The sequence below is a fragment of the Miscanthus floridulus genome, chromosome 11 (assembly GCF_019320115.1).
Source record: "Miscanthus floridulus cultivar M001 chromosome 11, ASM1932011v1, whole genome shotgun sequence".
NCBI lineage: Eukaryota > Viridiplantae > Streptophyta > Magnoliopsida > Poales > Poaceae > Miscanthus > Miscanthus floridulus.
The window spans coordinates 51,583,799-51,609,119 of record NC_089590.1 but is presented as its reverse complement, the minus strand read 5'-3'; the positions used below and the strand labels follow the sequence as shown (position 1 = coordinate 51,609,119).

General features: G+C 50.4%; 4 protein-coding genes across 5 annotated transcripts; 3 read left to right on the top strand and 1 right to left on the bottom strand.

Annotated features, from left to right (window-relative positions):
• Positions 1-2,826: 2,826 nt before the first annotated feature.
• Positions 2,827-6,906, top strand: LOC136490707 (uncharacterized). The gene is made up of 7 exons (XM_066486908.1): positions 2,827-3,175; positions 3,963-3,998; positions 4,100-4,237; positions 4,503-4,589; positions 5,148-5,195; positions 5,279-5,355; positions 5,863-6,906. The coding sequence occupies exons 1-7, from the start codon at positions 3,101-3,103 to the stop codon at positions 6,008-6,010; spliced, it is 609 nt and encodes a 202-aa protein (XP_066343005.1). The 5' UTR covers positions 2,827-3,100; the 3' UTR covers positions 6,011-6,906.
• Positions 6,907-6,909: 3 nt separating this feature from the next.
• LOC136490706 (glyceraldehyde-3-phosphate dehydrogenase A, chloroplastic-like) lies at positions 6,910-8,848 on the bottom strand. 2 transcript variants are annotated; one of them, XM_066486906.1, is made up of 4 exons: positions 8,608-8,848; positions 8,384-8,500; positions 7,650-8,205; positions 6,910-7,538 (listed from the first exon to the last, which is right to left on the bottom strand). In XM_066486906.1, the coding sequence occupies exons 1-4, from the start codon at positions 8,650-8,652 to the stop codon at positions 7,036-7,038; spliced, it is 1,221 nt and encodes a 406-aa protein (XP_066343003.1). In that variant the 5' UTR covers positions 8,653-8,848; the 3' UTR covers positions 6,910-7,035. The 2 variants fall into 2 exon arrangements, with proteins under 2 accessions (XP_066343003.1, XP_066343004.1); XM_066486907.1 differs by having other exon boundaries at positions 8,384-8,497; positions 8,608-8,846.
• Positions 8,849-15,588: 6,740 nt separating this feature from the next.
• LOC136491938 (uncharacterized) lies at positions 15,589-16,029 on the top strand. Its single transcript, XM_066488131.1, has one exon. The coding sequence runs from the start codon at positions 15,589-15,591 to the stop codon at positions 16,027-16,029; it is 441 nt and encodes a 146-aa protein (XP_066344228.1).
• A 7,854-nt stretch (positions 16,030-23,883) lies between these two features.
• Positions 23,884-24,477, top strand: LOC136491937 (uncharacterized). Its single transcript, XM_066488130.1, has one exon. The coding sequence runs from the start codon at positions 23,884-23,886 to the stop codon at positions 24,475-24,477; it is 594 nt and encodes a 197-aa protein (XP_066344227.1).
• The last annotated feature ends 844 nt before the right edge of the window (positions 24,478-25,321 follow it).

Below are 25,321 nucleotides of genomic sequence, written 5' to 3'. Positions count from 1 at the left end.
TCTAGTGATTTCACTTCCAAATATTTCCAAAGTGGTATTAAGCTAACCATGGTGCTAAGAAAGGTATAATGATACACTCCGATTGGTATCACGCTTCAAAGGTCTATCTTTTATACTTTAGCATCATTTGGTAGACATTGACTCCTATATTTTCTATCTAATCATATGTGCAAGCTACAATCTAAACTCTTAACACATATGTAGGGGGAGCAATTGCTACCATATGGAGTTCATAAAACTTGTTCATATCCTTTTACACATGGTAAATATGCTTGGACAAGCAACATGGATTCAATTGAATTTTAACTCATATCTTTGTATAAGGGTTGTCATCAATTACTAAAAAGGGGGAGATTGAAAGCTCTAGTTTGGTTTTGGTGAATTGATGAAACCTTAAGTGCTAACCTAGTTTATCAAGTGATCATGAGATAGGTAGCACACTCCAAGTTACAAAGCAAACAAAGATCATAGCATGATGAAGATGATGCCATGATGATGATCAGTGCTTGGACTTAGAAAGAAGAAAAAGAAAAACAAAAAGTTCAAGGCAAAGGTATAAACCATATGAGCTATTTTGTTTTAGTGATCAAGACACTTAGAGAGTGTGATCATATTTAGGTTTGATAGCCGTACTATTAAGAGGGATGAAACTCGTATCGGAATACGGTTATCAAAGTGCCACTAGATGCTCTAACTCATTGCATATGCATTTAGGATCTAGTGGAGTGCTAACACCCTTGAAAATGTTTGTGAAAACACGCTAACACATGTGTACAAGGTGATACACTTGGTGGTTGGTATATTTGATCAAGGGTGGTAAAGTTTAGGTGCAAGGGTAAGTAACTCCACCGATAAAGTATCCGTCCATAGAGTACGGACGGTCCGACGGTGCCACCGGCGCCTTAGACAAAAAAGATAGAGGTCACTGGGAGTGACCGGACGCTGGCCACGGTTGGACCGGCGTGTCCGGTCAGGTGTAACAGCGAAGATGCTGGCGTTGGTCAAATGTCCGGACGTTGGCAGGGTGCATCTGGTCAGTGCTGACGTACGCTGACGTAAGGTGCACAGAGGAGACATCATCTGACCGGACGCTGGTAGGGTCCGGTCAAGCATGACCGGACGTGTCCGATCGATAAAAACATGTTTTGGACCCTTACTGTAAACGATCGGACGCTGAGGGTCCAGCGTTCGGTCAGCTCTGTTGGAGCGTCCGGTCAACATTTCGACCGTTGAGATCAAACGATCACCGTTGAACGCACGAGACACGTTGCCGCCATCGGGTGACCGGACGCTGAGGAGCAGCGTCCGGTGAGTAGGACCGGAGCGTCCGGTCACCCCGATCAGTACCCAGTGAAGGGGTACAACGGCTCTATTTCGTGGGGGCTTCTATTTAAGCTCTATGGTCGGCTCAAGCTCACTCTCTTGGCCATTTATATTGACATAGCAACATTGTGAGTTTAGCCAAAGCCCTCTCACTCATCTCCATCATTGATTCATCATCTTTGTGAGATTGAGAGAGAATCCAAGTGCATTGCTTGAGTGTTTGCATCTAGAGGCACTTGGTGTTCGTGTTTCGTTGCGGATTTCGCTTGTTACTCTTGGTGGTTGCCGCCACCTAGACGGCTTAAAGCAGCGAGGATTGTTGAGCGGAGGGTGGTGATCGTCTCCGACTTCGATCGTGGTGATTGTGAGGGGTTCTTGACCTTTTTTCGACGGAGAGCCAAAATGTATTCTAGTGGATTGCTCGTGGATTGTATGATCCTCATCTTGTGTTGGTTGTGCGGCACCCTATCGAGGGTTTGGCGTGTGAAGCCAATTAGCGCGTGAACCTCCGAATGAGTGAATCGCCACAACGAGGACTAACTTGCCGGCAAGCTAGTGAACCTCGATAAAAAATTATTGTATTCATCATTGATTCCAAGATGATTGGTCTTCATTATTATTCATCCTTGTGATTGAATGGTTCTCTTATCTACATGGCGGTATAACCCTCTTGATTACTCTTTTTACTTTACCGCAAACTAGTTGACAAGCTCTTTAGTGTTGCTAGTTGTGAGAGCTTGCTTGTTTGGTTGGTGTGGCTCTTTAGTTAGCCTTTGAGAGTACACTAACATAGGATAGTGTCATAGCTATTGTGTGAATCGACACTATCTAAACTAGAATTGTGGTAGATGGCTTGTATTTTGAGTAAGCTAGCGCAACACTTGCTTCGCCTCATAATTGTCTAACTATTTTGTTAAGTGTTGTTGTAGAAATTTTATTAGGCTATTCATCCTCCTCTAGCCATTAGGACATTTCACCCGAGAACAGTAGTTCCCTAAATAATTTTAGTGTCATCTCGCGCAGATATGCCACAATGGTCAAGTGACGTGCCCGCCACGCTCGGAGTCTGTTGATCTTCGAGTACCTCTCAGCTGTGTTCGTTGTTTAGGTATAGTTGTATGTTTGTTTGTATACCGTGTGTGTGTGAGGTGTGCGCGTGTGTGGTGGTGTGTGTCTGTATCCGAACAGATTCTACAGCTGTATTTAAGATGAGAGGAAAAAAAAAGATTGAGCCGCCGTGGCGAAGAAGAAAAAAAAAACGGAATCACCATTCGATCCCTCCTTGTGCTTTGGTATAATCCGTCGGCGAGAGAAGTGTCGTCGGTACAGGATCCCGTCGGATCGGCAGATGTCCGCCGCGCCCGCTTCTTCCAGCAGTCGGATTGGGCGCAGTAGCCCATTCCCTTGATTTCCTCAGATGAACGCGCACTCCCTCTTCGCCCACACCCCATCCTCGTAGCGCCCATTTTTGTATACAGTCTGGGCCTCGGCCCGCCTACGTAACTCGGCCCACACAGATCGCTTGCCCGCCCGCCGGCCGCCCTGCCGCAACCGGCGACCGGAGCAAATGCGCCTAAACGGAAGCGGCCGCGGCGTGCGTGCCTTCCACGCGGGGCCGTTGCTGCGGCGCTGCGTCAGATCGACGCGCGGCGCTTCCGCCCCCAACCCTCCCGCCGCATGTTTCCCCACGCTCTGGAAGCTGTTTTCCCTTTCTCGACTCTTGAGAGTTCATTTAAAAAAAAAAAAGACCTCGAGAGTTTAGAAAGCTGGCGCAGAGATGGCCGCGGAGAGCTGCGTCCCTCGACCCCTGTTCGGCGGCGCCATCTCCACCACCTTCCCCGCCCGCTTCCAGGTACGAGGCTCCCTCCGCCTGCCCCCGCAACCTCCTTGCCCTCCGAGGTCTAGCTTCCTTTTTTTCCTCGTCCGTGTGTGCTTACGCTTCGTTTGGACGGTCTGCTCGCATGCTCGGCACTCCTAAAGCCTGATGGCGCACAGGCACCACGCGGGCGGCGGCGGGCAGCTCCCCCCCTCCCGGCCTCTTGCTTCTGCTTCTCAGAGTCCCGGGGCAGCGGCCCGCGCGTCAAGCCAGCAGCGGCAGCCGTCGCTACGGCCGATGGCTCTGCCTGGCTGGCGGCTGCTCGGTTTCGCCCGGCGCCCGGCAGGCCGGCAGCGGCAGCCGTGGTCTGTGGCTGCGCGCGGCGGCCTGCCGCCCTGCCCGGATGCCCCTGTGCGCTGCTGCCTGAGTGTTTGCTGCGCTCGGCGCCTCTGCATCAATGCCTTTGCTGACTGCTGTGATGATTTCTGATTCAGTGCCTTTGCTGACTGCTGCGACATTGCAAATTTTGGCTCTGATGAGTCGTCAATCGATTAAAAGATAGATATAATGTATTATGTCATTGCAAATTTTCGCTTTGATGAGTTGTCAATCGATTAAATAGATAGATATCGGTTACTTATTAATCAATTCAACGATTATGCAGATCTGAAAAGTTTCTTTAGTACTAGTGTATACCTTTACCGTTCTACAATTGTTGTTCATGATGATATTGTCAGTTTTAGCTAAATTTTTGAGATCTAAGTTCGCCCTACCTCAATTTTTGGGCTGGATCCTCCACTGACCCTCGTTCTGATTTGTGCAGGACGTGAGCAACATCCGGGAGGTCCCTGACCATCAGGTTCGTAAGATCCTCGCTTCCGAGTTCTTATCTACATGGATACGTGTGCGTGTTGTTTAGAGAATTTGTTTGAATTTACTCTGATGGGCTGTGGTGCGCAGGAGGTTCTCTTTGATCCATCCCGCGACGAGAGCCTCGTCTTCGAGCTACTTGACCTCAAGGGCGAGGTGGACGACGCCGGCAGCGCACTCTGGTTCCTGCGAGACATCGCCAAAGAGCAAGACGCCGGGGACAACTTGGTTGGTAACAATAGTCAATAGTCCCTTGACTTGCCTATACTGTTTAATGACTGATCAGCTACCACCTGCCATAAGCTGTCTGCTACTCTAGTTGCAATGTAATTGTCCATGCAATACAGCCAATACTAACTCATTTGGCGAATTAACAATCTGTTCCGAAACTATGTGTGTGCGTACCGTGCCTTGGATGGCAATGTTACCTGATTGTACTACATTGACGAACAAAAGAGGCCTGTTGGTAAAATTTTGCTGGTTTGTTTGCTAGGTGGTGGAGCATTCCGGGACACTTGAGCTAGCTGCTTTGCGTCTCGGAGAAGCCCCTGTAGTGGCTGCAACCGCAGTTGGCCAGATGGTAAGCTCATTTACTGTTCAAATATGTTGTGCCACCCTGATGGTCAATCTATCTCCCACTGGTTGGTGTTTTTCAGTGCTTCTTTGGATAGGATTGTGGAAAATTTCTGATCTTGTAGAGATGTAATGTTATGTTGTTGTGATGCATAGAATAAACTAGTTTTCAGTAGCAATTTGACATCCTATTCTCTTAAAAAAGTTTGACATCCTTGAGAACGGTAACTATGAATCTACATCAGTTAGTTTGCTCAAATATTCATATATGGTACCTGCATATTCAGAAATTAGATGTGATCAGGACATGTATAACTACATCATTCTCATCTCATGTTTGGAGCGAGAGAAAGAAACAATCTTTAGTCTTCATTTGGGAGAAGTGGTCATCCAGGAAACGCTGTGAGATATATGTTTCAACTGTGTATATGAATGATTATGTTAGCAGTTCTAATTCAATTTATCGATATGCATTTGAAATGATCTAGAATTAGCACTGAATAAGTAAGAGGTGTAAAAAAAATGCATTGTAGGATCTCATGCTACCTTTTCATTGTTTACATAGGCCGTCTCAAAAGGGAGGCAGGGCAGAGAAGCACAGAACAGTGTTCGAGTGAGTATACCGACCCTTAATGAGTAAAGTTAAGTGGTAAATTTAGTCACTCTTCAAACTGAATTCCTTGTTTCCCTTTACAGCTTTACCTGGCAAACATACGCCTCAAGAATGCAGCAACAGATGTACTTATCATCGCATATGAGCCGCTGTTCATAAAGTAAGCCCTCTCGATCACTATCACAGCACTTTCCATTATTAATTGTATTTTATTCTAGAACAAAATATTTTCAACATTATTAAACGTATGCAACATTATGAGCTGCTGGGATTCTTGCATGCGTTTAACATTTTGATGCATCTTGATCCATTTAGTAATAGTAATAAACTAAATGTTGTTCTTGTCAAACATGCCATTTTGTTGCAAGTTACTATCAGCTTTGCACTTCAGATACATGAATTTCTTTCAACTTTGTACCTTGACATGCCAAATTCTAGTGTACTAGGATTGTGGGAGAACCAAAATACAAATTCAATAAGTATAATTTTAAGTATTGTAAGAAACATGATTGATAGAGGTCCAAAACATGAGCACATCCAACATATCTAAGTTCAAGACACCATCCTAGAATTACCAAGGCCTTGATATATTTAGTAAATTAAGAGATTGTTGTTTTGCAGTGTTACTAGCAGCCGTAATTGATTTATGCTGTCTGATTCATTTCAGCCCCCTGAGTGAAAGTGCTGCGGCAGTTGCAGCTGGTCCGGCAATACCTGCTGAACAAGCAGGATGCTTGCCAATGTCTGAGATCTTCAAACTTGCAGTGATGAATTTCAATGTGCATGATTGGAACCTTTTCAATGGTGGCCCTTGAACCAGAGTGGATAGTATCTCCAAAATCCGATGGAGAGCATCTGATTGACATACAAAAGACTATTACCTGTTTTCTAGATCTACAGTTTGTTATGCCAGAAGTTATGTTATCTAGACATTTGTTGGATTTGTCATGGTAGATTCTAGTGGACTGTACTACGCAGATGGTCCATGACACTTCATCAGTAAAGCCAAGTCTGTTCTTTCCTGTTAAACACAGGCCATTTAAATTTAGGAATCAGAATTTAAGCTATCAAAATTCCAAATAGAACCATGCTTTCAGTTTTCTGAAATTTTTTATAAGGGAAGGATGCCATCCTTACATTTCATTGTATGGCCTGACAATCTTTGTCCTACGTGATACCATATATTCTTCATCACTCACTGCAACTGGCTTACTGGCACCAAGGATCCTGGATGACGAGCATGTGAACTATGGAGTCTAAGGAAGATATGATGTGACAAAAGTTGGGAGTGGCTCAGGATGTGGACCATCCCAGCGTGCAATTGGACTCTGCAAACGTAACAATGTCAGCACTCAGCGCCTTGAAAGATGTTGGGGATTCAAGTTATGAACACTTGGTTGAGTTGCAATTCAGGATTTCTGATTATATATATCTCGTGGACATGTTACCTAACTTACCTTAATGGAGAACAATTGAATGTTTGTATCCTGAATTACCCTGAAAAAATAGGTCGGATCCAATTTTGGTAATTCTGTCATGCATCTCTGAATAAAGAGGTGCTATGTACACGAGAACCTGCGACCAATAGTATATATTACAAATCCACATTATACAACGTTGCCATTTCCTTTTGCCGGAAGTACATTATAATCTGCCCCTCGACAATGAATAATCAGATAAGGGAGAAAAAAGAAAGAAAAAAAAAAAGAAACTGTTTGGAGTTTGAGGCCTCGATTTCTCATTATTACAAATTATCACCATCATCATTCATCAGGGAAGAGCCTGGGGAAAATTTTGAAGTCGAGGGTGAGCTACAAATTTTGGAGTACAATGCTACGCCTCACTTCCACTTGATGGCGCAAATGTCAGCGAGGTCGACGACCCTCTGCGAGTACCCCCACTCGTTGTCGTACCAGGAGATGACCTTGACCATGTCGTCTCCCATGACCATGGTGAGGGAGGCGTCGATGGTGGAGGAGACGTCGGAGCACCTGAAGTCGACGGACACGAGCGGCACGTCGCAGACCTCGAGGATGCCGATGAGCTCGTTGGCGGCGGCGTCGCGGAACGCCTGGTTCACCTCCTCGGCGAGGGTCTTCTTGGAGACCTGCACGACGAGGTCGACGACGGAGACGTTCGGGGTGGGCACCCGGAGCGCGATCCCGTTGAGCTTGCCCTTGAGGTTGGGGAGCACCAGCGAGACGGCCTTGGCGGCGCCCGTGGAGGTGGGCACGATGTTGAGCGCGGCGGCGCGGGCGCGGCGCAGGTCGCGGTGGCTCGCGTCCAGCAGCCTCTGGTCGCCGGTGTAGGAGTGGGTGGTGGTCATGGTGCCTTTGATGATGCCTGTTATTCGGGCATGCGTGCATGCGCCGTTATAGCTAGTTTGCTTCGATTTGCAATACTAAGAAGGAGCATCAAGTTTGACTACTGAATGAAGAAGAGATATATACGCACCGAACTTTTGGTCAAGCACCTTGACGAATGGCGCGAGGCAGTTGGTGGTGCAGGAGGCGTTGCTAATGATGGGCTCGTCGGGGTTGTACTGGTCGGCATTGACGCCGACGACGTAGGTGGGGATGTCTCCCTTCCCGGGCGCCGTGATGAGCACCTTCTTGGCCCCCGCCTGGATGTGCTTCCCGGCCCCCTCGCGGTCGACGAAGACGCCCGTGCCCTCGATGACGAGGTCGACCCCGAGCTCCCCCCACGGCAGGTTGCTGGGGTTGCGGTTCGACACGACCTTGATGACCTTGCCGTCGACGGAGATGGCGTTGTCGCCGACGGGCTTGACGTCGGCGTCGAAGATGCCGAGCGTGGAGTCGTACTTGAGCAGGTGCGACGCCTGCTTGACGCCTCCGGTGTCGTTGATGGCGATGACTTCGAGTGGCGACGCGTCGCCCCGGCCGTGCCAGCACCGCAGGAAGTTGCGCCCGATCCGGCCGAACCCGTTGATCGCCACCTTCAGCTTCGCCTCCGTCGGCGCCCGCCTCGGCCCGCCGCCGCTCGTGCCGACCTGGTTGATGTGATGTGATGATGCACAAGCAAGCAGGCCAGCAGCAGCGCAGACATGTGAATCGATCGGAATCCCCAAGCCGTGTCGTGCTACGACAAAACTACTACTAACACATTCCTAGGTTGCATGCAGCACGACTGCGTACGGATCGATCGGGCGGGGCAGGCAAGGCACTTACCGCGTGGGTCCTGAAGGAGACGGCGGACATGAAGTCGTCGGAGGTGGCATTCCGGCGCATCGGCAGCGACGCGGAGCTCCTGAGCCCGGAGAACTCGGACAGGCCGGCGGCCCCCTGCTGGACACATAACAAAACCATCACTCGCTTCGCTTATCCGGTGGAGCTAGCTAGAGTGCAAGCAAACGATCCTACGTACGTCGCATGGCGGGAGAGGGCATGCATACCTGGAGTGGCACGGTGGTGGCGGAGAGCATGGACGACGACGCCATGGCCACGGACCAGAGGGCAGAGAGGATCAAGACAAGATGACGATGCTAGCCAACAAGCGGGCGCGTATATACGAATGAGTTGGCGGATTGGGGGGCGCGCGCGTTTGTGGTGCGCGGGGCCGCCAACGGAGATCGTGAGGTCGGGATTCGGGGAGGGATCAGATTTCGGATAGCACGCCCCACGAATGGCTGTCGATGCCCGCCCTCCTGCTCGATCGATTTGTGGCCATTTTTCCGGGCCCGCCCCTCTCCTGTTACGACTTGTGTGACTTGTGCGTGCCCGTGGCTTCGCTTCGATTTTCTTCGCCCCACACTCGTTCCACCGGCTCCTTGCGCGCGCGACCGACATTGCTGCGGTAGTATTCTTGTTACAGACAGACAGGGAGCAGGGAGAGCCGCGCCGGTGCTGAAACGGAGCTGTGAAAGCAATGCCATGTTGATGGATATTCGGTCGCGTTGTGCTCGCCGTTGCACGTCGTTTCGGTAGCAGAGCGCCCCTCGTGGCTGGGTGGCTCGCCCTCCCCGGCCTCCCAATTTTGTGAGGCGGTCGTGTTCGTGAACGGGATGACAGGATTTCTGGGCTGTGGTGTGTGGTCGACCACTCCGGGTCCGGGGTGAGCCTTTTGGCGCTGCACTGCAGCTCACACTGACCGCTAGTTTTCTTGGGGAGAGGATGCGGCAAAGCGTCGTTCTCCGCCTGCTCTGTGCCGTTGTCGCACGGTTGGAACAGCTCGCCCTGTTGGTGCCGAGTGTGGCCAGCTTGTACGCTCTCTCCTTGTCTCCACTGTAGCTGGTACCCAGCCAATGCCAATTCTGGTTGGTGTCTTCGGTATCTCCTATAGCCATCCTCCCAGCATATTCCCTGCAGTTCGCATCACCACCTTCACATCACGCCAACACTCTCCTTTAGAAACAAATAGAATTTTGTGTTTTCCATAAGCTCTATAAGGTTTTGTTCGGCTTACCTTATAATCTACACTATTCAGCTTGTTTTTTCAGCCGGAACAACAATTCAGTCAGAACAGTGTTTTTCAACCAATTTAGCCAAGTTTCAGCAAACCGAACGAGGCCTAAAAATGGTAAAATTGCAAGCGTTGATCACTGCATTTTTATTATTAGAAATCCACCATCTGGCAACTAATTCAATTCAAAGTCACTACCAATCTGTATCTATAAAATATCAGACATTAAACACCAAATCTCAGTTGCTACACAACATTGAAAAATCAGATGATGCACGGATTTAGCTTCCTCACAAAACATGCATTCTTTATTATTCAGTTCTTTTATCTTCAGCCAAGTTGTCTCTTGTTAGCAACTTGTTATTATACAAAATCCATAGAAAGATACAAAGGCCCTGTTTAGTAGCAAATTTAGAACCGCTTCACGTGTAGCTTCGCCACTTTGCCTACCAAATGGATCAGAGGCCTCCGCTCCTCCATCCAGGCACGTGGGGCCTCCCAAAAATGCCCCAGCTTCGCGCGGGTGCAAGGCCAAACAACGGTCGAGAGGCGGGCGTCAGAGCTCAGGGGCAAGGGCGTGGAAGGCGCCGTCAGGAAGGACGACGTTGGGGCTCCGGGGCGGGTGCTGGAGCTCAGGTGGTGGCATTGAAGCTGACGACACGAGCTTGGGGTGGGGCGTTAAGGGCCTCCCCAACGCTCCACCATGGCTAGGAGTCTCAGCCTCCACATAAGCATGCAATGTCCAAATAATGTAGATTGGTGGTCTCATACCCTGTCATAGCCAGGTTTTTTTATCGGCCGAAATTCACGAAAATTTTCAAAATTTCCTTTCTATCCACAGGGTCCGATAAAATTTGACATCGGCCAATTTTTTTCATTCTTTCCTACTTCCACACAGACAACCCAAATTCAGCCGTGCGACAATCCCACACTATAATGTTTTATTCTTATTTTTATCTGTGAACAAGTGATATTTAATACCATAGGAATAGTTTCAAGTCAAATTCTACGGATTTTTTTAAAACAATTTAAATTTTTTTTTGAATTTGGTCCGATATTTCTGATATATCTTGCTTATCCTATTTATCCATGACCTCCGATAAATTTTTATTTCCGATAATAAAAACCTTGGTCATAGCAGCCTGCAGAGGAACCAATGCTTCGTCTGACAAAAAGTTCACGCTCCTATTGTTTAGCGCGTTGGGGAAAACAATAGCTCACTCTGTCTAACAAAATCTGGTAAAGTTGAGCTATCTGAGAGGAAAAGAGGAAGGACCGGCAAAGGAATAGGTAAAAGGCCAAATAAACTTTTCTTACGTCACTGGTAGCTTGTGTTGTGAGATTATTAACCCTGTTGTTCTCTCAGTAGTTTTGAGTTGAGGCCAACAATCTTGTTAGCTTGCGTTGGCCCTGCCCTAATGGCGGCGTCGAGGCGCGCGATGCCGGAGAGGTTGTGATGCGAGATTGGACGTTGATTGAGAAGAATAATGTCGTATTTGGCTGGCTTTTTGCCAACGCTGCAGCTGCTGAAACACTCAGTACTTTTGTGCCTCGAACTGGCAGTAGCAATAGCCTAAACAAACGGCTTTATGTCTAGTCGAACATGCCTTAATTAAATAGAAGAGTAGAGAAAGAAAAGAAAAAGATATTATATTTATTTTATTCTTTTCATCTACTATGAGAAACGGTTTTACCAAACAGTTTATCATAACAACTTTAACTCTGCTAGTGAAACAGTACCAAACGAGCCCAAATTCTTGAAGGAATACTTGACTTCTATAAATCAAATATATAAATGTAAAATGTAAATAAGTGAATATTCATGTAATTCAGTTCTTTCTATAGGAATCGAAAGACTTCCCGCCGTGGCCTCTAGCGTGACTCAAAGGGCTATTTTCTAGAAATTTAGTTGAAGATGTGTTTTTAAAATAAGTATTTTTAGACTAATAAAAAAATCGGTCCAAACCAACGACTGTCCGATAGATTGTCTGTCCACGTGTTAGCTATCGAAGAAGTGGATGCACCTGAGACAGACGTACTCTGGACCAGAGTCCACATGATAATTTTCTTCTCTTTTGGTGTAAGACTTAAGCATTCGGTTCTTCAGTTTTTTTTAAGAAATACATTTAGGCCCTCTCTGGAACAAAGGATTCACAAAACACGGAAATAAAAAAATATAGAAATAAAAATGCTAACACTTCAAATCGTACCGGAGTTTAAGATGCCTTTGTGTCGGGGACCAATATCAGGGTACCCGAAGAGGAGGAGCTAATGGTCATCAACACTGATTTACCCAAGCAATCAAGTGTGCGACTACGGCCTCAACCGGGCCCCAGGTGCGCAGGCTCCGCCTTACCCGACAGCTGAGGCACGGGTCTCGCCCCGACCGACCCCTGGGGCGCGGGCTCCGCTTCGCCCGACCGTTGAAGTGCGGGATCCGCCTCGCCCGACCGCTGGGGTACGGGCCCCGCCTCGCCCAACCCCAGGGGCGTGGGTCCCGCCTCTCCTGACCGCTGAGGTACGGGCTCCGCCTTGCCCGACCATCGGGGGACAGGCTCCGCCTCACCCGACCTCTGGGTCGGGGACTCCGCCTCGTCCGACCACTGGGGGGCGGGCTTCGCCTCGCCTGACCCCTCAGGCGCGGCTTCCGTCTCGCCCGACGGAAGCCCATACCGTCGCCAACCACTACGGGTCCGAAGGTACAAGGCAAGGTCAAACTTCTGGCACTGGGCAAGGAGCAGGCACGTCTAGACGTGACCCATGGTCACGACATGTCACTCCAGGGGATTCACATCACCCACAGTGACGGATGCGTTGTCACTGTGCTGCCTACTCCCTGTACGGCTGTTGACCAGCACGCCGGTTCACCGCGTCGCTCGCCGGGATAGGATGGGATGCCACTATGAGCTGATGACGCTGAGGCATGGCACCAGCGGTGAATAGGAGCCCGACATGCAGCCATCCCTGTTACCATCTATAGCGTCGGCGGGACCCGCATAAAGGAGAAGGACCCGACGTTCCTGGAGGCATTCTTCTCCTTGACTTTTCTCCCTCTTTCACTCTATAACCTGCTCCTCCCCTTCGACTATAAAAGGAGAAGCAGGACACCTCATGAAGGGGAGGTCTGAGCACGGCTCTATACGCCTTAGACACCTAAGACATCCGAACACATCAACACATCCACACACCAGAGACTTAGGACCCTTTCCCTCTTCACCCGTTTGTAACCCCTACTGCAAACTTTTAGTGTCGGTAACACGAGCAGCAGCGAACTGGACGTAGAGATATTCCGCCCGAACTAGTATAAACCCTTGTGTCTTCCGAGCACACCATTTGAGCCGGACGCGCAATCTAGAAATTTACTAGTCGGTGACTTGAAACACCGATAGTTGACGCGTCAGGGAGGGGCCTTTGCGCGTCTCAATGTCCCCATCAGGCTTCGGATGGCCAACCACGGCATCAGCTGGGTCCTGGGCGTGCACGTGCGCTTTGGGAGCCTAGACTTCATCATCATGATGGAGGAAGAGCTGGCGCAGGCTCCCGTCACCACCCAGCCTCTCCACTCCACCAGCCTCGACGTGATCAACGAGGCGTTCGAGGAGCTGTGGCTGCATGCACCAGAGGCCCATGCCCCTGGGAGCAACTAGCTCCTCGACTTCAATGATGGGAGGCTTGAGCGCTAGCTCGCCACCTTCCTAGGACCCCAACCATCCTAGGAGGACCTACGCTGCCTCACTGTCTCCTTCGCCAATGTCATGACGCAGCTCGCTGAAGGGGAGCCGGTCGCCCTGGAACACCTCACTGGAGGGGCCGTGGCGGTGTTCCCGTTTGGCCTGCACAATGCTGCATGGACCGCTGGCCACCTCATGGCTTAGCATGCCCATTCGCCCCCTATGAACGACGAGCTCATAGGGATGATAGAGTATGTCACAGAATCATTCCACGACCTTCTCGCGGGGGACTCAGAATCCTTCTTTGACTCTGACTCTAGTAGGGGAAGCCACCACCCCTCGTAGGAATGCTTCATGGTGGAGACCCCTGAAGGGTGCGCTGAGAGCGTCCATGAGGGAGGCGATGATCCGCTGCACGATGATGACGACGACAACGATGAAGGCGCGAGGGCTTTTCTACACATGCGGGAAGAGCAGCTGCAAGTGCGACGCCAAGAGCTCGAGGAGGCACGGCTCAAACTTGAGCAAGAACGTGCAGAGCTTGAGCAGGAAATCTCACAACGAGGAGATGGTGGACGCGCGTGCGCCAGGGCCCGTGAGGTGAACTAGAGGATCGTCAACGGGGGCCTCCTGCGTTTCACCCGCACAAGCTAGAACATAGCCACCGTGATAGCCTTGGTATGAGGGCTCCCCGAGCCCATGATGCCAGAAGACCGTCAGGCTCACCGAGAAATCTACATGTTACTCGAGCGCGCCGCGGTGCAACAAGTAGAGAGCTTGTTGTCCCAATGACATGAGCTCGATGTTGATCTTCATGCGCCCTTAGGGCAACATGCCAAGGACGTCTCCATCCACTAGGCACCGCGCAACAACGGATAGAGGGTTGCGTTCCCAGTGCATGAACGCCTTAGCCGCAATCGCGATGCCCGTGACACTATGAACACCCGTAGGCGTGCCTATGGCGGCGAAAGGGATGGGGCTAGCCGTGGCTACCACTCTCGCCATGGTGGGCACTACGATAGCGCTAAGGACCGGAGCCTAAGCCCGATCTATCGGGGCCTCAGGCTTTTGGTCGCCACATCCTCAACGTGCCCTTCCCGCCATGGTACCGGCTGTCGACCAACATCCCAAAGTACTCCGAGGAAACAAACCTCGGGCTATGGCTCGAGGACTATCGACTCGCTTGCCAGGCCGGTGGCGTGGATAGTGACAGCTTCATTATCCGCAACCTCCCCCTATTTCTCGCTGACTCAGCATGAACATGGCTAGAGCACTTTCCGCCCAACCACATCCATAGTTGGGCGGACCTAAAGGAGATTTTTGTGGGCAACTTCTAGGGCACCTACGATGCCCTAGAAACCCATGGGACCTCAAGAACTACCGGCAGAAGTCTAGAGAAACTCTTCGTGAGTACATCTAGTGCTTCTCCCAGCAGTGCAACGAGCTGCCTGACATCGCCGCCGCCAACGTCATCAGGGCCTTCTTGTCTAGGACCACCTATGAGTCCCTGGTCCACAAGTTGGGTCGCAAGGGTCCGAGGACCACCAAGGATCACCTCGACATCGCCACTAGCCATGCCTCAGGCGAAGAAGCAGTCGGAGCGATCTTTGACTGTTCTAAGGGCAAGGCAAAGCGGGATGACGACGCCGGTGAGGGCGCCTCCAACCGTCCCCCAAGAAGAAGAACATGCAATAGTGTGAGAGCATGCTCATGGCCACTGCTGACCATAAGGGGGTTAGAAGCCTGCCGAGGGCACCCCCGACCACTTTGAAAAGATGCTTGAAGGACCGTGCCCAAACCACTCCTTCATCGTGAAGCACTTGTACAAGGACTATGCCCTCATGAAGCGGTTCTTGTCCGTTGATGCCAGCAAAGGAGAGTCAAGAAAAGACCCCAAGCTAATGATGGATGATGTTGATGGGAAGGATGGCGGGTTCCCAACCCCTGATAGATGCCTCATGATCTTCGGGGGGTCAGCGGCCTATGACTCCAAACGTCGACAAAAGCTGGCACGCCATGAGGTCTACGTGACTGAGCCCACCATGCCCACCTTCCTCCAATGGTCGGAGTCTGCCATCACCTTCAACCGGATCGACCACCCCAATAGCGTCCCTTAGCCGATGAGGTACCTGCTTGTCGTTGACCTGATCGTCGATAAGAAGTGGCTTACTAAGGTACTGATGGACAGTGGCAGTGGCCTCAACATCCTATACACCGAGATGCTCGATGCCATGGGCATTGACTGATCACGCGTCCGACCGACCAGGGCACCTTTCCACGACATCGTGCCGGTGAAGCAGGCCATGATGCTCGAGCAAATCAATATGCCCATCACCTTTGGGAATCTGACCAACTATAGGACGGAGACCCTTATGTTCGAAGTGGTCGGGTTCCACGTGACCTACCACATGATCCTTGGGCGGCCGTATTATGCGAAGTTCATGGCCATCCCCAACTACACCTACCTAAAGCTGAATATGCTGGGCCCACGAGGGGTCATCATCATTGGCACTTCTTTCCAACATGCCTATGAGTGCGAGGTGGAGTGCTACGTGCACGCCACCATAATCGTCGCCCCCACAAAGCTCACAATAATCCAGGAGAGGACCATTGGGGAGCCCTTGGACTCCAAGCATCCGGCTAGGTCCTTTGAGCTTGCTAAAGGCATCAAGGAGATCGCCATGGACCCCAGTAGCCCCAACGGCAAGGTGCTCTGGATTGGCACCACGCTTTCCTCCAAATAGGAAAGCGCGCTCGTCGACTTCCTCCATGCCAATAGAGATATCTTTACATGGAAACCCTCAGACATGCCAGGCATTCCAAGGGAAGTCACCAAGCATGCCTTGAAGATCAGGCCAGACCCCAAGCCAGTGAAGCAACCACTACGCCGCTTCGACAAGGAGAAGCGCAGAGCCATCGACGAGGAGATTGCGAAGCTTTTGGCGGCCGGATTCATCAAGGAGGTGTATCATCCTGAGTGGTTAGCCAATCCCATTCATGTAAAGAAAAAGAGTGGGAAATCAAGAATGTGTGTTGATTACATGGGTCTCAACAAAGCCTGCCCAAAGGATCCATTTCCTTTGCTGTGCATAGATCAAGTAGCTGACTCGACCTTAGGGTGCAAAACCCTCTGCTTCCTTGATGCGTACTCTGGGTACCATCAGATCGTGATGGAGTCCGACCAGCTCACGACTTCTTTCATCACCCCCTTAGGATCATACTACTATGTCACGATGTTGTTTGGTTTGAAAAACATGAGGGCTACATATCAGCGTTGCATGCTCAAGTGTTTTGGTAACCTCATCGGTTAGACCATTGAGGCTTACATGGATGACACTGTAGTCAAATCCAAACACACCGATGAGCTTGTAACCGACCTTGAGTTAACCTTTGCTAAACTCTGAGCGAATGGCATCAAACTCAACCGCAAAAAATGTGTCTTCAGTGTTTCGAGGTGTATGCTTCTTGGGTTCATCATTTCTGAGACCGGCATCGAATCCAACCCAGAAAAAATCTCAGCCATCACGAAGATGGGCCTGATACAGAACATAAAGGGGGTACAACAAATCATAGGGTGCCTTGTCGCACTCAGTCGCTTCATCTCATGCCTCGGTGAACAGGGCCTCCCCCTTTATCGTCTCCTGAAGAAAGCCGACCGCTTCGAGTGGACACTCGAGGCCCAGGAGGCGCTTGACAACCTCAAGGAGCTCCTAACGAGGGCCCCAATCCTGGTTCCCCCGACCATTGGGGAGCCACTTCTACTCTACATCGCGGCCACCATGTAGGTGGTTAGCACCACGCTAGTGGTGGAGCGAGAGGAGGAGGGGCATGCCCTCAAAGTACAACGTCCCATGTACTTCATCAGTGAGGTCTTGGCTGATTCCAAGACCCACTACCCCTAGATCAAAAAGCTCCTCTATGCCATCCTCATCACCAAGCAAAAATTGTGCCACTACTTTGAGTCACACCTAGTGACGATGGTGACATCCTTTCCTCTCGGTGAGGTCATCTAGAACCAGGATGCGATGGGAAGAATCATCAAGTGGGCTCTTGAATTGATGGGACAAGGCATCTCGTATGTCCCATGGACCGCCATCAAGTCATAGGTTCTGGTCAACTTCATAGCAGAGTGGACCGAGATCCAAATGCCCCCAGCAGCCATCGATCAAGAGTGCTGGACTATGTATTTTGACAGTTCATTGATGAAGAAGGGCACCAACATTGAGCTAGTCTTCGCCTCGCCCCTTGGGGTGCGCATGAAGTACATGGTCCGCCTCCACTTACCACATCAAACAATGTGGCAGAGTACGAGGCTCTTATCAATAGTTTGTGTATCGCGATAGAGTTGGGTATCCAACGGCTCGATGTCCGGGGCGACTCCTAGCTTGTCATTAACTAGGTCATGAAAGAGTCAAGCTATCACAACCTCAAGATGGCCATGTACTGCCAGGAGATCTGCAAGCTAGAGGACAAGTTCAATGGCCTTGAGCTCAACCACATCCTTGACGGCTCAACGAGGCAGCCGACGAGCTGGCAAAAACAGCATCCAACCAAAAGCCAGCCTCGGCCAACATCTTTTTTGGCAATCAACACAAGCCCTCGGTCCAATACAAAGAGCTAGGGTAGGCTGGTGGCAAGCCACTTGTCTCAGACCTAGGGGTTGGGTGACCGATAGCTTTGCCTAGCCCCTCAGCCTAGGGCTCAGGGGCTGGGCAACCGACGACCTCTTTTGACCCTTCTGGCCTAGGCTCGGGGGCTGGGGCCGATAACATGCTACCTGCCCTAGGCTCAGGAGCTAGCCCTCCATCGGCCTCGTGCGACCTCAGAGCTATGGAGGTCCATGAAGGTCTGGTGATGGAGAATGACGCTGTCGATGAAATATGGTCGACAGTCCATCTAGGGGTATGCCCATGATGGTAGATTGTCGGTAGATGGTGCGTGTAATCAGGAACCAGATGGTTATAGAGGCACAAGACATAAGATTTATACAAGTTCGACCACCATGTTGGCGTAATACCTACGTCTTATGTCTCATTATTCTATATTGATTGAGGTGTTCCCTAAGGGGACCCCTGCCTCTCCTTATATAGTCTGGAGGAGGAGGGTTACAAGTAAAGTATCCTATTTGGTACTATTACAATATCTAGTACAACTTGTAATCTTGTTGTGCACGCCTCGATCTTACGGGCCGGGCCACCTTGGATGGTGTGGCCCATGTACCATCTTGTGGTACCCGGGGGTATATCCCCCACAACTAGTCCCTGAGTGTCATGTATTCTGATGCGACACGTTGTTTCAACCTTCTCTGAACAGTGAGGCTTGAGTTCTTGACATCTCCGACCACCGTTGTCGTCGGAGAAGTAGGTTGTCCAAAGAATGTATGGTGCTCTTAAGAAGAAAGAAAAAGATTTCCGTCCTGGGAAGTGTGCCCACTTGTATTTCTGAAAAGAAATGTAAGTGCGTCTTGAAGCGTAGCATCCTTAATCATCAGAGGCGTAGGGGTCGAAAAACAAACACATTCACCGCAAGGTGAAGTGTGCCCACTTAGTCCCCGAGCCTGGTAGTAGGTGACGTAGGCATGTGGTGCCAGGGTGTAAAAAGAATTCCCAGTTAAGTTGAGAACCCAATCGTCGTACAGGCAATACGAGATGCACCGGCAGGTGCATCGTACCGATGTAGTCCCCGAGCTTGCTGGAAGGCGAGGTATGAGCCTTGTAGCAAGGTCTAAGTGAGAAAAAAAATATCCCAACTATATGCGAGTTGCCAGTCACATGTAGTCGAGACGCAAAGTCCTCGAGCCGTGGTCGGAGAGTGGTCGAGGCAGTCCCCGAGCACAGGTCGAGGAGCGAGCGACGAAGTCCCCGAGCCGTGGCCGGAGAGTGATCAAGGCAGTCCCCGAGCATAGGTCATGGAGCGAGCGATGAAGTCCCCGAGCCGTGGTCGAAGAGTGATCGAGGCAGTCCCCAAGTGTAAGTCGAGAAGCGAGTGATGAAGTCCCCAAGCCGTGGTCAGAGAGTGATCGAGGCAGTCCCCGAGCGTAGGTCAAGAAGCGAGTGACAAAGTCCCCTAGCATAGCTCAAAATTCCTGCAATATAAATATGTAGAATGGTAGTACATGATGTACAAAATAATAATTTATGGAGAAAAAATCAGCGATGAAGAAATAACGCTCAACAGTCATGAGCATGATGTGATAAAGCAGTTGGTGCTTTGTAAACATCAGTGTTAATGTGAAGTTTATGTTTATACTTAATATAAACTGCCCGACCAGTTAGTATGTAGCTGAGTCTCCAGCCCTAGCTAGCCCGTTAACCATAACGTAGGGCGCGGAGCCCGTGCACATGTAGGATGAACAAAGCGTTGCTAAGGAGCCGCTACCGACCACCCATAACGCAGAGGGCAGACGCTCGTGCACATATAGGGAGGAGCCGGAGACAGGGCCTTTTCTGGAGACATCGAGCGTCAACATGACTGGTCGAGGATTTGCATTAAGTATAGCTGTATGTTATATTTAAGATTGTATACATGGACAAATGTTATTTGAAGAATAATTATGACAAGGACGTTGTGGAGAAACGTTGTAATGAAAATTATATTGAATATAAATATTAGAAGTGTACTTATCTTTGGATAGAAATCTGGTCGATGGTAATAAAGTTGTCCGATCCTCGTACTTTTTGGCCTGTTGTGACAGTGGTCGCGGTTGTCATAGCGCCGTTCTTCGTGGCGATCATCATTGTGACGTGGTCTGGTGGTCGGAGCTCGGCGGAGCCGCTCGGGGCATGGTCTTGTGGTTCGGTGGTCGGAGCTCGGTGGAGCCGCTCGGGACGTGGTCTGGTGGTCCAGTGGTTGAAGCTCGGCGGAGCCGCTTGGGACATGGTCTGGTGGTCCGGTGGTCGGAGCTCGATGGAGCCGCTCGGGACGTGGTCTGGTGGTCTGACAAAACTTGTGTCATCCCCTTGATCTTGATGAATGCGTGGTTCAACGGCCCATGTAAGCTGAAGGTGTACGTCGTCCTTCCTTGCTAGGTTGCATGTCCGTCGTGCATGAATACAATGCATTTACTAGTTGACGTCACCTCTTGCATGGAGTTGTAGCTCGATACGTCTGCCTTTGTTGATTGCCTTCCTTGACCGCACGTTGTGATGACGTGAGGATCTGGTACAGAGAGGTCTTACATGGCAGTCGAAGTCGGTAGATGGCACGTATGTCTGGTCTTCTTGGTTTGGCAATGGATCGGCCAATAAATAGACACATGACCAATTACGTCTTGTGCGTTGCAGCATCGTCGGAGAATCTGATCTTTGCATGCTGGTCGGAGTTTGTAGAGGCTAAACGTAGGGATCAAACGAACTCATTTTGAGATCTTGAATTGTCACCACAGATGATGTTGATGAAAGGATCGCCATCTGATTCGCCTAGGAGTCTGTACGCACACCCCCTACCTAGCGCGCCACTGTCGATGAAATATGGTCAGCAATCCATCTAGGGGTATGCCCATGATGGTAGATTGTCGGTAGACGGTGCATGTAATCAGGAACTAGATGGTTACAGAGGCATAAGACATAAGATTTATATAGGTTCGGCCACCGTGTTGGCGTAATACCTACATCTTGTGTCTCATTATTCTGTATTGATTGAGGTGTTCCCTGAGGAGACCCCTGCCTCTCCTTATATAGTCTAGAGGAGGAGGGTTACAAGTAAAGTATCCTATTTGGTACTATTACAATATCTAGTACAACTTGTAATCTTGCTGTGCATGCCTCGATCTTACGGGCCGGGCCACCTCGGATGGTGCGGCCAATGTACCATCTTGTGGTACCCAGGGGTATATCCCCCACAGACACCAACCCAGTGGCGAAGCCCGACCCTCCTGCTGATTGGAGAATGCCTTACCTCGACTACCTTCTCTAGGAGGTGTTGCCAACATAAAAGACAGAAGCTCGATGACTCGCGCGCCATGCCAAATCGTTTGTCGTCATTGAGGAACAACACTACAAATGCAGCCATGTTGGGATCCTACAGCGCTGTATCCCAATCAAACAAGGGAAGCAACTGCTGGACGACATCCACGGTGGGGTTTGTGGGCACCACGTTGCGCCTAGAACCTTTGTCGGGAACGCATTCTGACAAGGCTTCTACTAGCCGACAGTAGTAGCCGACGCTGAGCAAGTTGTACGCACTTGCGAAGGGTGCTAGTACTATGCTCAGTAGACCCACCTACCTACCCAGGTGCTCCAGACCATCCCCATTACATGGTCGTTCATGGTCTGGGGGCTCAATATGGTCGGGCCTCTTAAAAAGCGCTCGGGGGCTACATGCACCTACTTGTCATCGTAGACAAGTTCACAAAATGGATAGAGGCTTGGCCGATCACCGTGATCAAATCTGAGCAGGCCATACTATTTTTCCTTGGCATTATCTACCATTTTGGAATCATGAACTCTATCATCATGGACAACGGCACACAGTTCACTGGGAAGAATTTTCTCTAGTTCACCAATGAACATCATATCTACGTCGGTTGGGCTACCGTGGCGCACCCCCGTACGAACGGGAAAGTTGAGCGCATGAACGGTATGGTCCTACAAGGCCTCAAGCCTAGGATTTTCAATCAGCTAAACAAGTTCAGTGGCCAATGGGTCGTGGTGCTCTAGAGCTTGAGGACAACCCCCAGCCAGGCCACTGGCTACACTCCCTTCTTCATGGTCTACAGCTCCGAGGCCATCCTCCCGACCGACCTCGAGTATGGGGTGCCGAGGGTTAGGGTGTACAATGAACAGGGAGCCAAGGCATCCCTCAAAGATGCCATGGATCAGCTTGATGAAGCACGTGACGTAGCCCTCCTCTGCTTGGCTAAGTACCAGCAAGCATTACGCCGGTACCACAACCATTGGGTACAGGGTTAGGCCTTCAACATCAAAGATTTGGTACTCCGCCTTGTCTAGAGCAACAAGGCTCGCCACAAGCTATCGCCGCCATGGGAAGGACCATACATCATCGTGGAAGTGCTCCGACTAGGCTCCTACAAGCTCAAAACCATCGATGTCCAAATCTTCACCAACACGTGGAACATTGAGTAGCTACATTACTTTTACCCATAGCTCTTTTCCAAGTCATCGACATACTTGTGTAAAATCATGTTTCTAAAATGAAAAACACTCTTCATTATCAGTTTCAATTCGCTTCCCTGTTTTTTAGTGACACCCAACCCCTGTGAATGGCCAGGGGTCGGGCCTCACTCAGGGGATGATAGAGGAATACTATCTGTGCAGAAAGTGACCAACAAGTAAATATTTGTAGTTTGCCGTATGATGTGATCAAAGGTGGCCTAGCACTCAATGACATAGGGTTTATACTGGTTCAGGCAACATGCCCTACGTCTAGTTTGAGTCAGTCGGTGACTTTATTCATAAGTCCAGGTGCTCAAAGTTTGCAGTGGGGTTACAAACAAGAAGGAGAAAGATGAGGGGTACAAGAGGTCCGATTGGCTCCAGTCGGAAGGGCCGAGAGCGATAGGAGCTCCGCTATGAGTTAAGTGTTCAAGCGTGTGCTTGAGGTCCAAACCTGGCGGTTCTGTGGTTGTGAGCTAGTGAACTTAATCGATCTAATGAATCTGGAGGCACTTGAATTGACCTGGATTAACTTCGATGTTGGGAGAGAGCGCATCCCCTTTTATAAATGAAGGGGATGGCCTTACAAATATGAGGGAGAGAGTACGTATGCTTCTAAGTCTTGTTGCCCATGCCGGTGGCGCGGATAATGATAGCTTCATTATCCGCAACCTCTCCCTGTTTCTCACCGACTCGGCACGAATATGGCTGGAGCACTTTCCACCCAACCGCATCCACAGTTGGGTGGACCTAAAGGAGATTTTTGTGGGCAACTTCTATGGCACCTACGATGCCCTAAAAAACCATGGGACCTCAAGAACTGCCGGTAGAAGTCTAGAGAAACTCTTCGTGAGTACATCCGGTGCTTCTCCTAGTAGTGCAATGAGCTGCCCAACATCGCCACTGCTAACGTCATTAGGGCCTTCCTGTCTAGGACCACCTATGAGTCCCTAGTCCACAAGTTGGGTCGCAAGGGTCCGAGGACCACCAAGGAGCTCCTCGACATCGCCACTAGCCATGCCTCGGGCGAAGAAGCGGTTGGAGCTATCTTTGACTGTTCCAAGGGCAAGGCAAAGCGGGATGACGATGCTAGTGAGGGCACCTCGAACTGTCCCCCTAAGAAGAAGAACAAGCAACAACATGGAGCTTGCCCGTGGCCACTGCTAACCATAAGGGGGTTAGATGCCCGTCGAGGGCACCCTCGACCACTTTGAAAAGCTGCTTGAAGGACCATGCCCGAACCACGCCTTCCTCATCAAACACTTGTACAAGGACTATGCCCTCATGAAGCAGTTCTTGTCCGTTGACGCTAGCAAAGGAGAGCCAAGAAAAGAGCCCAAGCTAATGATGGACGATGCTAATGGGAAGGATGGTGGTTTCCCAACCCCCGATAGATGCCGCATGATCTTCGAGGGGTCGGCAATCTATGACTCTAAACACTAGCAAAAGCTGGCATGCCACGAGGTCTACACAACCAAGCCCACCATGCCCACCTTCCTCCGATGGTCGGAGCCCACCATCACCTTCGACCGGACCGACCACCCCAATAGCGTCCCTCAGCCGGTGAGGTACCTGCTCATTGTTGACCTAATCGTTGACAAGAAGTGGCTTATCGAGGTACTGATGGATGGTAGCAGTAGCCTCAACATCCTATATGCTGAGACACTCGATGCCATGGGCATTGATCGATCACGCATCCGATCGACTAGGGCGCCTTTCCACGACATCATGCCAGCAAAGCAGGCCATGATGCTCGGGCAAATTGATCTGCCTATCACCTTTGGGAATCTAACCAACTATAGGATGGAGACCCTTACGTTCGAAGTGGTCGGGTTCCACATGACCTACCACACGATCCTCAGGCGGCCGTGTTACGCGAAGTTCATGGCCATCCCTAACTACACCTACCTAAAGCTGAATATGCCAGGCCCACAAGGGGTCATCACCATGGACACTTCTTTCCAACATGCCTATGAGTGGGAGGTGGAGTGCTACGAGCACGCCGCCACAATCATCGCCTCCACAAAGATCACAACAATCTGGGAGAGGACTATCGGGGAGCCCTTGGACTCCAAGTAGCTGGCTAGGTCCTTTAAGCCTATTGAAGGCATCAAGGAGATCCCCGTGGACCCCAGTTGCCCCAACGGCAAGGTGCTTCGGATTGGCACCATGCTTTCCTCCAAATAGGAAAGCGCGCTCGTTGACTTCCTCCCTGCCAATAGAGATATCTTTACTTGGAAACCCTCTGGTAGTTTTTGGAGTAATAGTCAAAGTGTAGCTGGATGGGGCAAGTTTGGGGTCATGGACCTAGGCGTTTGGTGTCTTGAGCCCTGTTGGGCCTTAGTAGGGGTCGGTTTGAGTTGTGTGTGTTACCCCATCCTCAATTTCTCACAACTGAAGGAGCTGAGTTTTGTCGCTTGTCCCGATCGCTCGTGCTCGAGTGATGCACTCAGTGAGTTCGCTAACGGGTATGATTGAGTGGAATCTAGGTCCGTCATTCATGATGGGGTTAGCATAGTCCTCTTGTGACATTCCAATGCTCCTTTACCTCCATCCCGATAGATGCTTGGGTCACTCTGGAGACCAACCTGGGTGGCCTAATGGCCTCCCCTCGATGGATATTCTATGGGCTTGGCAGAGGCTTAGGATCAAACAAGAAGGTTGAGATGACCCTGTCTGCTAGACTGGGCGAGGGCCGCACCGGGCTCATCTGTGTTTTTCTCCCCTGGCTCTGTTTGATGTTGGCTAGCCTCGAGCCCTTCGTGGGTTGGCCTTCAAACCATAGTTGATTGTTGCTCATGTTGAGTGAGGCAACTGCCGCTTCGTGATACACTATGGAGCATTGTGATGCATTTCGCTACATGTGCGATGCTTAGTTCTCGAGCCCCCGGGCGGTTCAGGGCTCGAATCATCTAGGGGGGCA